Source organism: Acinonyx jubatus, chromosome E1 (assembly GCF_027475565.1).
Source record: "Acinonyx jubatus isolate Ajub_Pintada_27869175 chromosome E1, VMU_Ajub_asm_v1.0, whole genome shotgun sequence".
Classification (NCBI taxonomy): Eukaryota; Metazoa; Chordata; class Mammalia; order Carnivora; family Felidae; genus Acinonyx; species Acinonyx jubatus.
This window is the reverse complement of record NC_069397.1, coordinates 40,395,025-40,408,758: the sequence shown is the minus strand read 5'-3', so window position 1 is coordinate 40,408,758 and position 13,734 is coordinate 40,395,025. Positions and strand designations below refer to the sequence as shown.

Here is a 13,734-nt window from a genome sequence, read left to right as displayed (position 1 = left end):
CCTGCTGGAATTATTTATTTTGTAATTAACAAAGGCTAAGGAGGCCCTTTCTGAATTTTGGCTTGGAGGTTCAGAGTTTAAACTTATAACAAACAGCCACGAACAAGGGTTTATTGTGGGCCTGTTCTTACTTGCTGAATTGAATGCATTATTATGATCCCTATGCAACTAGGGGTCAGGAGCTAAGTACCTGGGGCGGATAGCTGGGTTTTTTGAGATCAGAGGACAAAATGTCCAGGAGTGGAGAGGCTTCAAAAATTGAGCCATGTTTTCAGGCTCAGTAACGTCCAGACCTCAACTTGCTTTAGAGTTGCCTTTGCCTGTAAGTGTTCAGGGAGGGGTCTGGCACTTCAGCTGGCCCCACCAATGCCTGGGCAGCAGCCCCAGTTTCTGGTGACCTTCATGCAGGCTTTTAGGTTGTGCTTTGCTTTGTTTTGTTGTTTGTTTCTCCACAGCAGGGTGGCCTTCCCCTGCTTCTGGGTGGGAACTGGGGAGGGGGAAGGGAGGATAGTTTGCTCCCTGCTCCCATCTCCACAGCTGTGTTTATGCTTCCCTGTCAGGGACTGTCTGGGGCCCAACCTTTCCTCGGTCCCCTGTGTCCCCTTGGAGAAACGCTATTTGATCTCCCTGTGGGCTTCACGAGGGAGGGGCATTATGAGCCCAGGGGTCACCATCCAAAGGGGGCTGGAAGGAGGAAGGGAGAGAGGTTGGAAAGGAGGACAGAATAGTGCAGAAAGCTCTGTTTGAATTCTGGGAAGCATCATCTTCTTCCCTTTCTACCAGTGGCCTGAAGACCAGCAGGGGACAAAAGTACACTTAGAACGTGACAGCCCCAAAAGGAACACAACACGTGACATGTCATTTCTAATCACTGGATAGAACAAAATCTTGCTTTGTGATGGGGACATGAGCGCACAAAGCAGAACAATCTTCCCCAGGGCTTCACTGGGGCTCATGGTCAGATACAGCATGTTAAAGCCAATAAGATCATGTCAAAATACACGCAAATTAAAAAGGATTTAAGAAAATGGTCAAGTAAATAATGCTCTTCTTCTCCAGGGAGCAAGCTGAGCTGGTATTAATCAGTATACTAGTATTGCTGGACTCTTGGCCAAGCCTGGGAGAATGGCTGCCAAGGCAAATCAGGCATCAGGTTTCAGAAATTAAACACATAATTTTATTTTTCCACAATAAGAAACTTTCAGAAAAAGAATCAGCCCTATTAGACTACTCAGCACACTTTGTCCAGTTCCGTTCGGCCCCAGAGGCCTTGGATTTAAGAGCAAGATGAGCAACTGGAAGCCAGGAGTGACATAGTTATTCCTTTCTCCTATTAACTGCCTGGGGGTGGGGCTGGGAGGAGTGGGGCAGAGGTGATGGTACTGTTTTTCAAAGGTCCAGTTGCCAACAACTTGCCAACAGTTTTTCTATGAATTTATAGGACAAAGACCTGAAGGGTTGGAAGAGTTGGCCAAACAAGCATTGGCCGATAGTGTGTCATGGACCATGGTCAGCTAAGGAAGACCCTGGTCTCAGGGAAAAAGCCCTCTCCCATCACAATGAGGAGGAACCAATTGACAAATTTCCCCCAAGAACCCCATGCTTAGTGGTGATGTGGGAAGTTGCTTTCGAAATCCTGCACTAATCACTTACTAAAGCCTGATTTAGTCCTGTGTCAAGTATCATGGTGGATATGAAAGTCCTGTGTCAAGTATCATGTAGCATAATGGTAACAGCATGAAGTGATGCTGGGAACGCAGCAGGGGGAGATCCAGGAGGGTTGGGAAGCTTAGGTAGGAGGTGGAGCTTGAACTGGGTTGCATGACTCTGACCTACAACTTTGACGCAAATCTCCTCACCATCCTGCTCCAAAATCTTTCTGTAACCATATTTTCTGTGTAATCACAAAATTTCTTATGTCTCTCCTCTTGTCACTTGGCTTACTCTCCTAGAGCAACGCTGTCCACTCCCATGGTATTGGTTACCAGCAGTGAGCTGATGGTTCCCAAATCTCCCCAGTCTCAGTCCTGACAATCATCTGAACATCTCTCCTTAGATAATTAGAATTTTTCTTTCTTTCTTTCTTTCTTTCTTTCTTTCTTTCTTTCTTTCTTTCTTTCTTTCTTTCTCTCTCTCTCTCTTTCTTTTTCTTTCTTTCTTTCTTTCTTTCTTTCTTTCTTTCTTTCTTTCTTTCTTTCTTTCTTTTCTTTTCTTTTCTTTCACCTGTTGCCTACCTCTCCCTCTTTTTAACTACCTTCCTTATTTCAACAATTATTTATGTAGCATAATGGTTCTGAAACTTGGTTACACAATGGGATCATTTGGGATTCTCTTACAACTCTTGAAGCCCAGGCCATACCCCAGACCAATTAATCAGACTCTCTGGAGGTGGGAGGCAGGCATCAGTATTTATTAAAGCTCCCCAGGTAATGTAAATGTGATCCAAGCTTGAAAACCACTGAAGTAGAAGGCAGGGGGAATGGAAAGGGATATTATTGCAAATTGCTATTTATGAAGGAATAGTTGCTTTGATTTGGTAGTTAATCGGATAGAGGCAAGAGAAAAAATGGCAAAGCCAAAGTTTCTGATATAAGGAAAAGAGCACAAAATCTGGAATTCAGAGACATAAGTGTAAGACCTGACAGGAGATATTTTTCATCTGTGTAAGGCAAGTCTTTTAAGTTCTTTATGCCAGAACAGTCTCATGTGTAAAACTGAACTCCTCCCTATTTCACAGAGTTATGAAGATTTTCTGGAAAAAAAAATGCACATTATAGGCTTTTGTAATTATGCACTTTGAGAAAATTTCAAGGTAATGTTATTCTGTATTTTAAGGTTTCATTTTTTAACTTTATATTTTGAAACAACCTCAGATTTACAAAAGAGTTGCAAATGGTAGACAGCTCCCATATGCCCATCAGCCAACTTCCTCAAATGTTGAGGAAGTACAATTGCCAAAACCAGGAACTGAGATGATAAAATAATTTTAACTAGTCTACAGACCTTATTCTAACTTCATCAATTATCCCACCAGTGTCCCTCTTCCCCACCAGGATTCAATCCAGGATCACACATTACATTTAATTGTCCTGTCTCCTCAATCTCCTCCAATACAATATGGGACAGTTCCTCACTCTTTGTCTTTCACGACCATCCCATTTTTAAAAGATACTGCCCAGTTGGGGCACCTGGGTAGCTCAGTCGGCTAAGCCTTCAACTTCAGCTCAGGTCATAATCTCACCTTTCCTGAGTTCCAGCCCTGCATAGGGCTTTCTGTTGTCAGCACTGAGCCACGTTGGATCCTCTGTCTCCCTCCCTTTCTCTGCCCTTCCCCCATTCGCTCTTTCTCAAAAATAAATAAACATTAAAAACAAAGTTAAAGACAGAAATGTGCTTATATATATATACATAAAAAGATACTGACCAGTTATCTTGTAGACTGCCCCTTATTTTGGATTTGTCTGATGCTTCCTCGTGATTAAATTCAGCTTACGCGTTTCTTCAAGAATACTACAGAAGGGATTTCGTGCCTTTCTCATTGCCTCATATTGAGGGGTACCTAAGGGGTACCTCATCACTAGTGATGCGAACTTTGATCACTGGCTTAACGTGATATCCGCCAGCTTTCTGTCCTGTAAAGTTACTATTCTTTTCCTTTGTAACTAACAGGTATCTTGCAATTGCAGAAGATACTTTGATACAAGGCTATTCATTTGAATCTAAGTGACGGGGAAAACTTTTCATGGAAATAAAGCAAGAAGGATAATTTAGAGCTCATAGACGGGTGTCGGGAGGTATTGGTAGGTGTGAGGGATCAGTATGAAGGGGTTCGGGGTTGGTTGCAAATGCTGAAGCGAAATGTGGTTCGTCGCCAGCGTGTGAGGATGGTACAACAGCTGGATAAGGTCTCCAACAAGATATTAGTGGCTCTGGGAGGCTCCCCGAGAACCCTCCCTGTCCCCTGACAGCACCGTCTTGGAAAACGTCGTGCTCTGGCGGCATCACTTCGAACTCCTGAGGTCGGGGTATTGGCGCCAAACGACAGACGTGCGAAGAAGGAAGCCCAGGTGGCCCCACCGGCGGGGCGCTGGCGGCGCAGTGCGCAGGCGCCGAAAGGGGGCGCGGGGCGGGGCCGCAGCGCGGGGGCGGGGCCGCGGCGCGCAGGCGTCCTAGCGGCGGGTCCCTGCGGCTCGGGATGGAGGGTGAGTGAGTAAACAAGCCCGGGCCGGGCGGTGGGGCCCGGCCTCGGCACCTCGCCACGCGGGGCCTAAGAGAAGGAGAGGCGAAGGGATCAGAGAATTGGGTGGAAGCGGAGGGGCAACTACCTGCCTGGCCGGGGGTAGCGGGGCGCCCCCTTCCCGTCCGAGGGCTGGACGAAAGGGGGCGATGGGACGAGCGAGCCCCCGGCTAGGACCGCGTCTGCGGCGGGGAGGGCGGTGTGTCCGGGAGGAGGAGCGGCGGGGGCGGGCCCGGGGTTGGGGACTCCCGTTGGAGGGCGGGGTGGGCCGGGTGGGCGGGAGCCCCAGAGCCGGGAGGACGCGCGGGTGGGCGGTGGCACCTGCGGGGGCCCTTAGCGAGGTGGACTCCCCAGGACTTGGGGCTGTGCACGGGGAGGGCTAGACACGCGGGGGGGCTCAGCTTGTGATGACTTTGGGGGATGTTGAGGAAAGGGTGGCAGTAAAAACAGGGCTGGGACCGGGGTGAAGCGAGTGAGGCTCTTAGGCGCAAAATGAAAGGGGCTCTCACTTTCGGGGTCCAACGGGTGCAGAGTGCCTCCTTACGTTTTTGCGCGCTGGGCGCCTCGCACGCTTCGCCCCGCTCCCGGGCCAGAGCTGGAGGCTGCTTGTCTCTAAATTTTGTCTCGCGCCAAATTTGGTCTCCTGCCCACCCCAGAACTCTCCTGAGGCTCGGAGGACAGAATGGGAAGCGCTTCGTAGCAAAGTCAAGGTGTTGTATTTGGGGCAAGGCTGTTAGGAAATGCAGGACAAACTTATTTCGGTAAAAAGTGACTGCTGAGAAATTGTTCCGGGGGCGGGGAGAGGAAGGGCTGTGAAAGGAGGTTAGTGCCCCCGGCGGAACACGGAGAGTGGGCTTTGATGGGTGACATGTGACATGTAGGAGTGTAAATGGGGTAGCTGGGTGGTGAGCCTAACGATAGAGGGGGGTGCGGATGAGGGGAAAGAGCCGAGGTAGAGGAGCAACTGGGTGTGTGTGAGGACGTCGGCGAAAGTGTGGTCGCTTCCTCCACGGTTACTGCAGTGAGGTCTTTGAAGAGAACTCCCACCCCCACTGGTGCTTTTAAGTTTAGGAAACCGGCACTGAAGGAAGTTTCCAGCCTGAGAAGGTGCTAACTCTATCAGAGGTTTCTGTAAGAGCTTGTCTATTTTAAACCTTGGAATCCCTAGGGCTGGGATGATGTGGCAGGGATAAAAGAGATTACTTTCTTACATAGCAGAAGATGAATGTCAGAAGATAAGTACTTTTTCCCCCCTCTTTAGCACACTTATAATTGAGAAAAGGACCCTCTGTAAAAAATGTAATTTTAAAAAATTTTTTTAACGTTCATTTATTTTTGAGAGAGGGAGACACACACACACACACACACACACACACACACACACACACACACACACACAGAATCTGAAGCAGGCTCCAGGCTCTGAACTATGAGCACCGAGCCCATCGTGAGGCTCAAACCCACGAACCATGAGATCATGACCTGAGCTGAAGTCAGAGCTTAACCGACTGAGCCACCCAGGCACCCCTGTAAAAATGTAATAATACTATTATGATGAGTGTGTGTCTCACAGCTAGTGTGGGGCACAAGTGTGTGGGCACAGCTAGTGTGTGAGCATCCCAGGCAAGGATGTTTGTTTTATTCACTGATGTACCCTAAGCACCTAAAACAGTGCAGGCACACTGTAGGTGCTCAGTACATATTTTGTGGAATAAATAATTAAATTAATAATTAAATAATTAAATAAATTTGTGGGCAGATCTCTGGAACCTGGAGTCCAGTGGTTTGGATCCTTCTTCTGCTACTAACTGGCAGAGTACTTGTAAACCAGTCAGGGGGCTTGAGGCTAAGGCGTAACTTTAAAATTCCCTGAGGTGGAAATGACCTCTTCTATGGTGTTATTTTAATTCTCTTTGAAACAGCAATAGAATAAGGAGGATTTAAAAAAATGAAATTTTACTCCCAAGAAGACTTTGGTGAGAAAGGAAAAAGTGAGAAAATGTAGTCGGACTTGTTTCTCTTCTGCTTAACTTGCCTTTGAATTAGCATGCCTTTTAAAAATGATTTAAAATAATCCATTTTGTCTATTTAATTCTTGAGATCAGAAATTTAGTGTCCTTTGTCCTGTGCGTAATAGTTCCGGCCCTTGCTTTGTGCCTTGTATGAGACATGGAACAATTCATTTCACTTCATTAAGTATATCTTAAGTTTCTACTTATTGACTAGCAACTTTCCAAAAAATGTGTGAGGCAGCAACACTAAAAACACATTACATTTTCTATATAGGGTAAACTAAAGAGAAAAGAAGGAAAAACATGTGGAGAAAGGTGAAGAGAAGGATTAGGATTGAGGGGGAAGGTTTAAAAGGGAAAAACTGCTCTCAGGGAATACCTCCATTCCAGAAAGTCCCTAGCTTTCTTTTCTTTTTTTAAAAAAATTAATTTTTTAAATTTGTCCAAACTGAGTATCGGGCTCCTTCCTACCTCTTTACTCTATCAGCCTGTCAGTTGGGACCTCAGTGGTCCAAACCTTAAAGTCAGGAGCTACTGCATGGGTAGTTGGGGTTTAGTGCCTCTGGTGTGTTATGTCCTCTGGCACATTTGCCCTAATACTTTGATTAGAAATGGAGTAACTGACAAGTCTTTTGATTGAATGATAGTGGTAATCACTAAAGATTAGGCTTTGTGCTAGCATAGTACAGAATCAGCCAAGGTAGGCTCTAACCTGTTAGGAAATTGCTTTAACCCTTCTAAGTCAGCATTATATATTCTAGGAGCCAGCATTTTCCTATGGGTCTCGTAAAAACGAATCCTGCTTTGATTTGTATCCCCATTGTTTCTAGTGTAAATAACTTGATTCTCTTAATCAAGCAGTGCTAGAAAATATTAATGCTATAATTTTATTTTAAATAAGAATTCAGGGTCACAGCTTCCTGTTTTAAGTAAGGTTCTTTCTACCTATATAGTGCCCAGAAGCTCAAACTGATAACAAATGTAAATACCTTGGACAAGTGGGAGGGTATAAATTAAAGATGGCCTTTATTTTTTTTTTAATTAATTTTTTTTAACGTTTATTTATTTTTGAGACAGAGAGAGACAGAGCATGAACGGGGGAGGGTCAGAGAGAGAGGGAGACACAGAATCGGAAACAGGCTCCAGGCTCTGAGCGGTCAGCACAGAGCTCGACGCGGGGCTTGAACTCACGGAGTGTGAGATCGTTACCTGAGCCGAAGTCGGCCGCTTAACCGACTGAGCCACCCAGGCGCCCCTAAAGATGGCCTTTAAAATCCTAACTGAAGGATCTATCAGGTTGTGTACTTAGCCACAGAGTTGATTTTAATGGAGTGTTGATGAAATTGGTGATCACGGGATGATTCAGTTGTGTGTAATTAGAGCTCTTCTCGGAGGTGGGTTCACCCCTATTGTTTGTGCTTCAATTCCACCCTGAACTAGAAAGGAAAGAATGAGATGGAAAATTAAAAAAATCTATAGTGCCACCTGCCTCTGAAGCCTTACTTAGCCTGCCGTTTAATAAAATTGTTTGTCGTAAAAGAAAGTAAAGACATTGAACTTGCTCCAAGGAGAAGCTGTTTCTGCAAAGAGACCCTTTATGTGGATGAAAGAACTTCATAGTTTGGAACTGTTATGTTCTGATCTCAATCTCTCTAAATTTAAGAACATTTCAATGAAGTTTTCCCATTTCCAGCTAGTGACAGACTGCATTCTAGTTTTAGCCTTTGAAGGAAATTGAGATCCAATTTTATGGGGAAAGATTTCCAAGTTTTTATAGTTTTCTTTTTTGTGGAGATTTGATATGTAAATAAGGTAGTTTTTAATTTCCAATTATCAATCTTTTAAAAAAATAAACTTAATTTTTAGGACAGTTTTAAATTTACAGAAAAAATATATACAGTACAAGGAGTTTCCATCAATTCCATATCCAGTTTCCCTTATTAACATCATATTAGCATATGTGTAACATTTTTTTTACAGTTAATGATTCAGCATTGATCATCCCACCGTAGTTATTCATTGAGAAGTCACTCAAAGTTTTTTTTAAAAGGTAGGATTGCCTGCTGATTTTTAATAGTAGAAGTCTAGAAAATTACTGGATTGATATATCATCAAGACTTAGTTTTTTCTTTAATCAGATTTACTGAGGTAGAAACTTACATATGGTAAATTCACATTTTATGTATACAGTTCAGGGAGTTTTCATAAAAGTGCATTGTCATATAACCAACACCACAGCCATGGTATAAAATATTTTCATCATCCCAAAAAAGTTCTTTTATGCTTCTTTCCATTTATTTTATTTTTATTTTTTAAAGATGTTTTATTTTTAAGTAATCTGTACACCCAGTGTAGGTCTTGAGATTACAACCCCTGAGATCCAGGGGCACGTGCTCTACCAATTGAGCCAGCCAGGCGCCCCATGCTTTTTCCATTTAATCCCTTTCTCCAACCTCAGCACCTGGCAACCGCTGATCTGCTTTCTGTCACTGTAGATTTGCCATTCGTAGAATCATTCTAGTAGAACGATTCATATAGTACATGGGTTTTTGTGCCTGGTTTCTTTCACTTAGCGTAATGCTTTTGAGATATATTGTGCACGTAGGAATGAGGAACTCCTCCTCTTTTATTGCTGAGTAGTATTCCATCCTATGGACAAACTGTCATTTGTATCCATTTGGCACTCCATAGATATTTGTGTTGTTTCTGCCTACTGGCTCTTATGAATAAAGGTGCTGTGAACATTTGTGTAGAGGTCTTTGTGCAGACATATGTTTCCATTGCTCTTGGATAAATGATAAAAACTGTATGCTAGGTTGTGTGGTAAGTGTATGTTTAACTTTAATAATAAACCCCCAAAACTAGCAAACTGTTTTCCTAAGTGGCTCTACATTTTGCACTCCCAACCAGCAGCATGTAAGGATTCCAGCTGCTCCACATCCTCACCAATTGGTATTACCAGTTTTTTGATTTTAGACATCCTAACAGGTGTGTAGTAATCCATCATTTTGATTTTAAGATTTTAATTTGCACTTCCCTAATGACTAATATTGATACTAAGTATCTTTTTGTGTGCTTGTTTGCCATTCCAGTATCTTTTTTGGAAGTATCTGTTCAAATCTTTTGCCCACTTTTTATTGGGTAATCTTGTTGAGTTGTAGAGGAGTTATTTATATATATAAAGACTTACTCTTAAATTTCTAGATCAAAACAGCATTTATTTATTTATTTACTTATTTATTTATTTAAATGTTATTTTTGAGAGAGAGACAGAGTGCAAGTGGGGGAGGAACAGAGAGAGAGGGAGACACAGAATCTGTGAAGCAGGCTCCAGGCTCGGAGCTGTCAGCACATAGCCCAATGCGACGCTCGAACTCAGGAACTGTGAGATCATGACCTGAGCTGAAGTTGGACGCCCAACCGACTGAGCCACCCAGGCACCCCAGCATATGTTTATTTTCAGTGTATAAGTGAATATAATGAAAAGCTCTTAAGGACTGGCCTCGCACTTAACTGGAATGTACATGGCTGTTTTGTATGTGTCAGGAACTAAAGAATCAATCTAGTAGAAATATAAAGTAGTTTTTATGTGCCACCCCCTTTGCCCAAGTTACATGAACCCATTTATCCAAATATGTTCTAGTGAATGTTGAGGTTTTGTTTGTTTGCTTTTTAAATTAAGAAAAATTAAATCTTTGAAGTGGTAGTTGTTGGTCAGCATTCTGCCGCTATGAAAACCCATCTTATGGCTGTGTTTCAGGTGTTTATTTAAATTATACCTATCTGTTCCAAACAGTATGTCTCGTCTTCCTTCTACACTCTGTGGGGGCCGACCAACTGCCAAATAAACTTTTAGAGACTTTGGAGACCCATTCAAAAGCCGAGAAAAATAAATATTAGCTCATGGTCACATGAGACTCAAATATCACATTAATTGTAAAAGGAGGAAGTGTGGCTTATTTTACACTGTGATTGGTTAAAAGTCAATGGCATTTTCATGTATATGTGTGTACTCCTCTGGCCATATAAAACACTTGAGTAAAATTAGAAATAGTGCCATTAATTATTGGACTGTGTGTCCTGTCATCTCTTTTGACAGACTGTAGATCACATTTCAATTATAAATCATTTCTCTTTTATTTATTTTTGAGAGAGATAGAGTGTGAGTGGGGAGGGGTAGAGAGAGAGGGAGACACAGAATCCGAAGCAGGCTCCAGGCTAAGCTGTCAGCACAGAGCCTGATGTGGGGCTTGAACTCATGACTGCGAGATCATGACCTGAGCCGAAGTTGCACGTCCAACCGACTGAGCCACCCAAGCACCCCACAATTATAATTTCTTTAACAAAAAATTGGTATTTTTCTGTGGGCATCTCTAAAATCTACACACACACACACCCTAGCAGCTGTGGATTTTATTCTTTTTCCATTATTTGATCCCCAGGTTTTTTTTTTTTTTAACATTTTATTTTTATGTATTTTGAGGGAGGGAGAGAGAGTCTGTGCTGTCAGCACAAGAGCCTGATGTGGGGCTTGAAACCACAAACCATGAGATCATGACCTGAGCCGAAGTCAAGAGTTGGATGCTTAACCAAGGTGCCCCTTGATCCCCAGTTTTAAATGGACTGAGCAACCTGCCATAGGCTTACTATTTCAAAGAGGGAAATGAGCTCCCCCAGAAAATGTCAGAAAGGTTGCAGTTCAAAACCATTTTTTAGGAGGTTATGAAGTCTCACTGAATTATGGTCCCTCCTTTGGCCCCATTCCATGAGGAATGAGAAGTATTTAAAAGATGTCGGAGGAAGAGAGACAGTGCAATTTGTGAGGAAAGAAATTCAAGTCTGTGTAACTTTTTTCCTTTTTGTAACTCAACACCTTAGCAGCCTGGGATTCAGAGTCTTAGATTATGCTGTTGTTTCATTCCCTTCCCCCAGAGAGATAATAGTTAACTCACACGGAATTCTGTTTTTAAGAGTTTGAATCACTTGATTGAGTTAACAGTAAACACAGTGAGTCTGCCTGCTTCTTTGCTATTCCTTCTGTCCTCTAAATTTACTAAATTTAACATCATGTTTCACCGATCCATTTGATTCTTCAAACGAAACAATCAGGTACAGTCTCTTAAAGTTCACGTGCCTGAGATGTTATAATCATGTCTGACTGTGACAGATGTGAGACAGTGGGTTATATTTTGCTGTTTTCTTGTCAGTGCTGTCATTTCTTATGGGGAAAAACAGGTAATTGAAAAATGCATCTTTAGAAGAAATATGTTCTTTGGGCATCTGGGTGGCTCAGTCGCTTAAGCATCTGACTTCAACTCAGATCATGATCTCTTCGTTCACACATCTGGAGCCTGTTTCAGACTCTGTGTCTTCCTCTTTCTCTGCCCCTCCCTGCTTGTGCTCACTTTCTGTCTCAAAAATGAATAAACATTAATTTTTTTAAAAAAAAAGAAGAAATATGTTCTTAAACCCCCAAAGAATTTTTTTTTCATAAAATTAAAAAAAAGAAGGCCTGAAACTTTAGTTTTCGTTTCAAATATTAGCTCTTCATAGCCCCTTATAATGTTTTCATTAACTTAAAATGCTAGGTGAAATGAATAGAACTAGTTCTCTAGGAAACCTCAGCAGTTAGAATAGAGCAAAAGCATAACCTTATAGATGTTACTGAATTTTTACATGTACTTAATATTTGTTCTTTCCCTAAAACAATTGATGGGGCTGCCGGCTGAGCCTAGAAATTGGTTCAGAAAAAGTGGAAGCAGGGAACTCGATTGTGTAATTGTGAGAATAAATTTGTACACATGCCTGGAAGACTACAATTTGATAAAATAAAGGGTCATCCAGTATGATCGGGGCCTGACTTCCATGCAGAAATAGTGGCAGCAGAGACCTCGAAGTCTTTGTAGTTCTGGGTGAGCATCCTACTTAAGGTATCAGGGTCTAAATATGCTCCGTTGACTTAAAATCACTGTCTGTTCTCTTTTGAAAAGCTGAGCATTCGTTTTGCCTTAGTGTCTTGCCATCCCTCTGAAGAACAGAAGGCACGTTATAAAACCAGACAGTTCCCCTTGCATTCTATGAGGTAGGTAGAGTGTGTTACAGTAAGTACTTTCTTAGAACTTTGAACCTTAATTCAACCCCCCCCCCCGCCCCCCGTCCAATAAAAAAGTGATTTGCAGTGTTCTATTTCTGTGTGTCTTGCTGTTGGGTTGGAGATGATATTATGCTGTTGTCATATCCTACCTTTATTGTTAGGCATGTGGTGGGTTGAGACAATTTGGCAGGTACAGTTTTGTAGTGTGGGTGGATCTTTCCCTGAAGCTCTTTGGTATTAACTTGATTCTTGCAGAACATTTCTCTTAGACAAGGTATTGAGTGGGCTTCCAAATGTCCAAGGAATCCACATCCTCAAATACCCATGAGAGAACTTCTGAGTACTGAATTAAAAATGAGGTGCCACAGGAGAACGGAGGCTGCAGAACAGGAAGTGCTGATGTGAAACCTTTTTTTTTAATTGAAACCTTTCGTTGAGCTCACAGATTTGGGTTCTTTAAACTGTGTTTTTATGAATACATGCCGTGGGAAGGGAAGCATGACTGACCACATTGATTTGAGTTTGAGGAATTCTTCATTTCCAGGTAGTAAAATGCTGTTTCTCATCTCTGACTCTTCTTGGATTACAGCAAAATGGATATCTCAAACCCCCCAACTTCCAAATGTATCACTTACTGGAAAAGAAAAGTTAAATCTGAATACATGCGACTCCGACAACTGAAGCGGCTTCAGGCAAATATGGGCGCGAAGGTAAAAACTAACTCCCGTGTGATGAGTTATCTATTTTAATATATTGATCTAATGTAGAGGTTGGGCTTTTAAAATTTTTTTTTTAATGTTTATTTATTTTTTGAGAGAGAGAGAGAGAGAGACAGAGGTGAGTGGGGGAGGGGCAGAGAAAGAGACACACGGAACTCAAAGCAGGCTACAGGCTCCACACTGTCAGTGCAGAGTCTAACACAGGGCTTGGACTCACAAACTGTGAGACCATGACCTAAGCCAAAGTCCAATGCTTAACTGACTGAGCCACCCAGGTGCCCTAGGCTGGGCTCTTCTCTTAAAATTCTAACCATTGTTCCCTTGGCTTTTCCAGGCTCTATATGTAGCAAATTTTGCAAAGGTTCAAGAAAAAACCCAGATCCTCAATGAAGAATGGAAGAAGCTTCGTGTCCAACCTGTGCAGTTGATGAAGCCTGTGAGTGGGCATCCTTTTCTCAAAAAGGTACTTCCAGGTGTCTAAGCTCAGCCTTCCTTGTTTCCTTGGACTTAAGTTGTTTGTTTGTTGTTGTTTTTCTGTATTTATGACTTATTAGAAAATAAGGATAATGGATACAGTTATTATAGTCAATTTTGAATAACTGGGGTGGTAAATCTGTAGCTTAAAGAATAGCCTATTCACCTATTATTCTCCTCAGTTAGTGGGTATAATCA

General features: G+C 42.6%; 1 protein-coding gene across 3 annotated transcripts in view; it reads left to right on the top strand.

The window, feature by feature from the left end:
* Positions 1–4,138: 4,138 nt before the first annotated feature.
* Positions 4,139–13,734, top strand: part of EZH1 (enhancer of zeste 1 polycomb repressive complex 2 subunit) — a 29,736-nt gene continuing 20,140 nt past the window's right edge. For 2 of the 3 annotated variants that reach the window (XR_008294410.1, XM_027048983.2), the window contains exons 1-4: positions 4,139–4,202; positions 12,240–12,331; positions 12,933–13,053; positions 13,397–13,525. Coding sequence is in view for 2 of the 3 variants with exons in the window: in XM_027048983.2 (XP_026904784.1) it covers positions 12,327–12,331; positions 12,933–13,053; positions 13,397–13,525 (255 nt within the window). In the remaining variant the exon portion in view is untranslated. The remainder of the gene's footprint in view (positions 4,203–12,239; positions 12,332–12,932; positions 13,054–13,396; positions 13,526–13,734) is intronic. The other variant, XM_027048985.2, reaches the window with a different exon arrangement.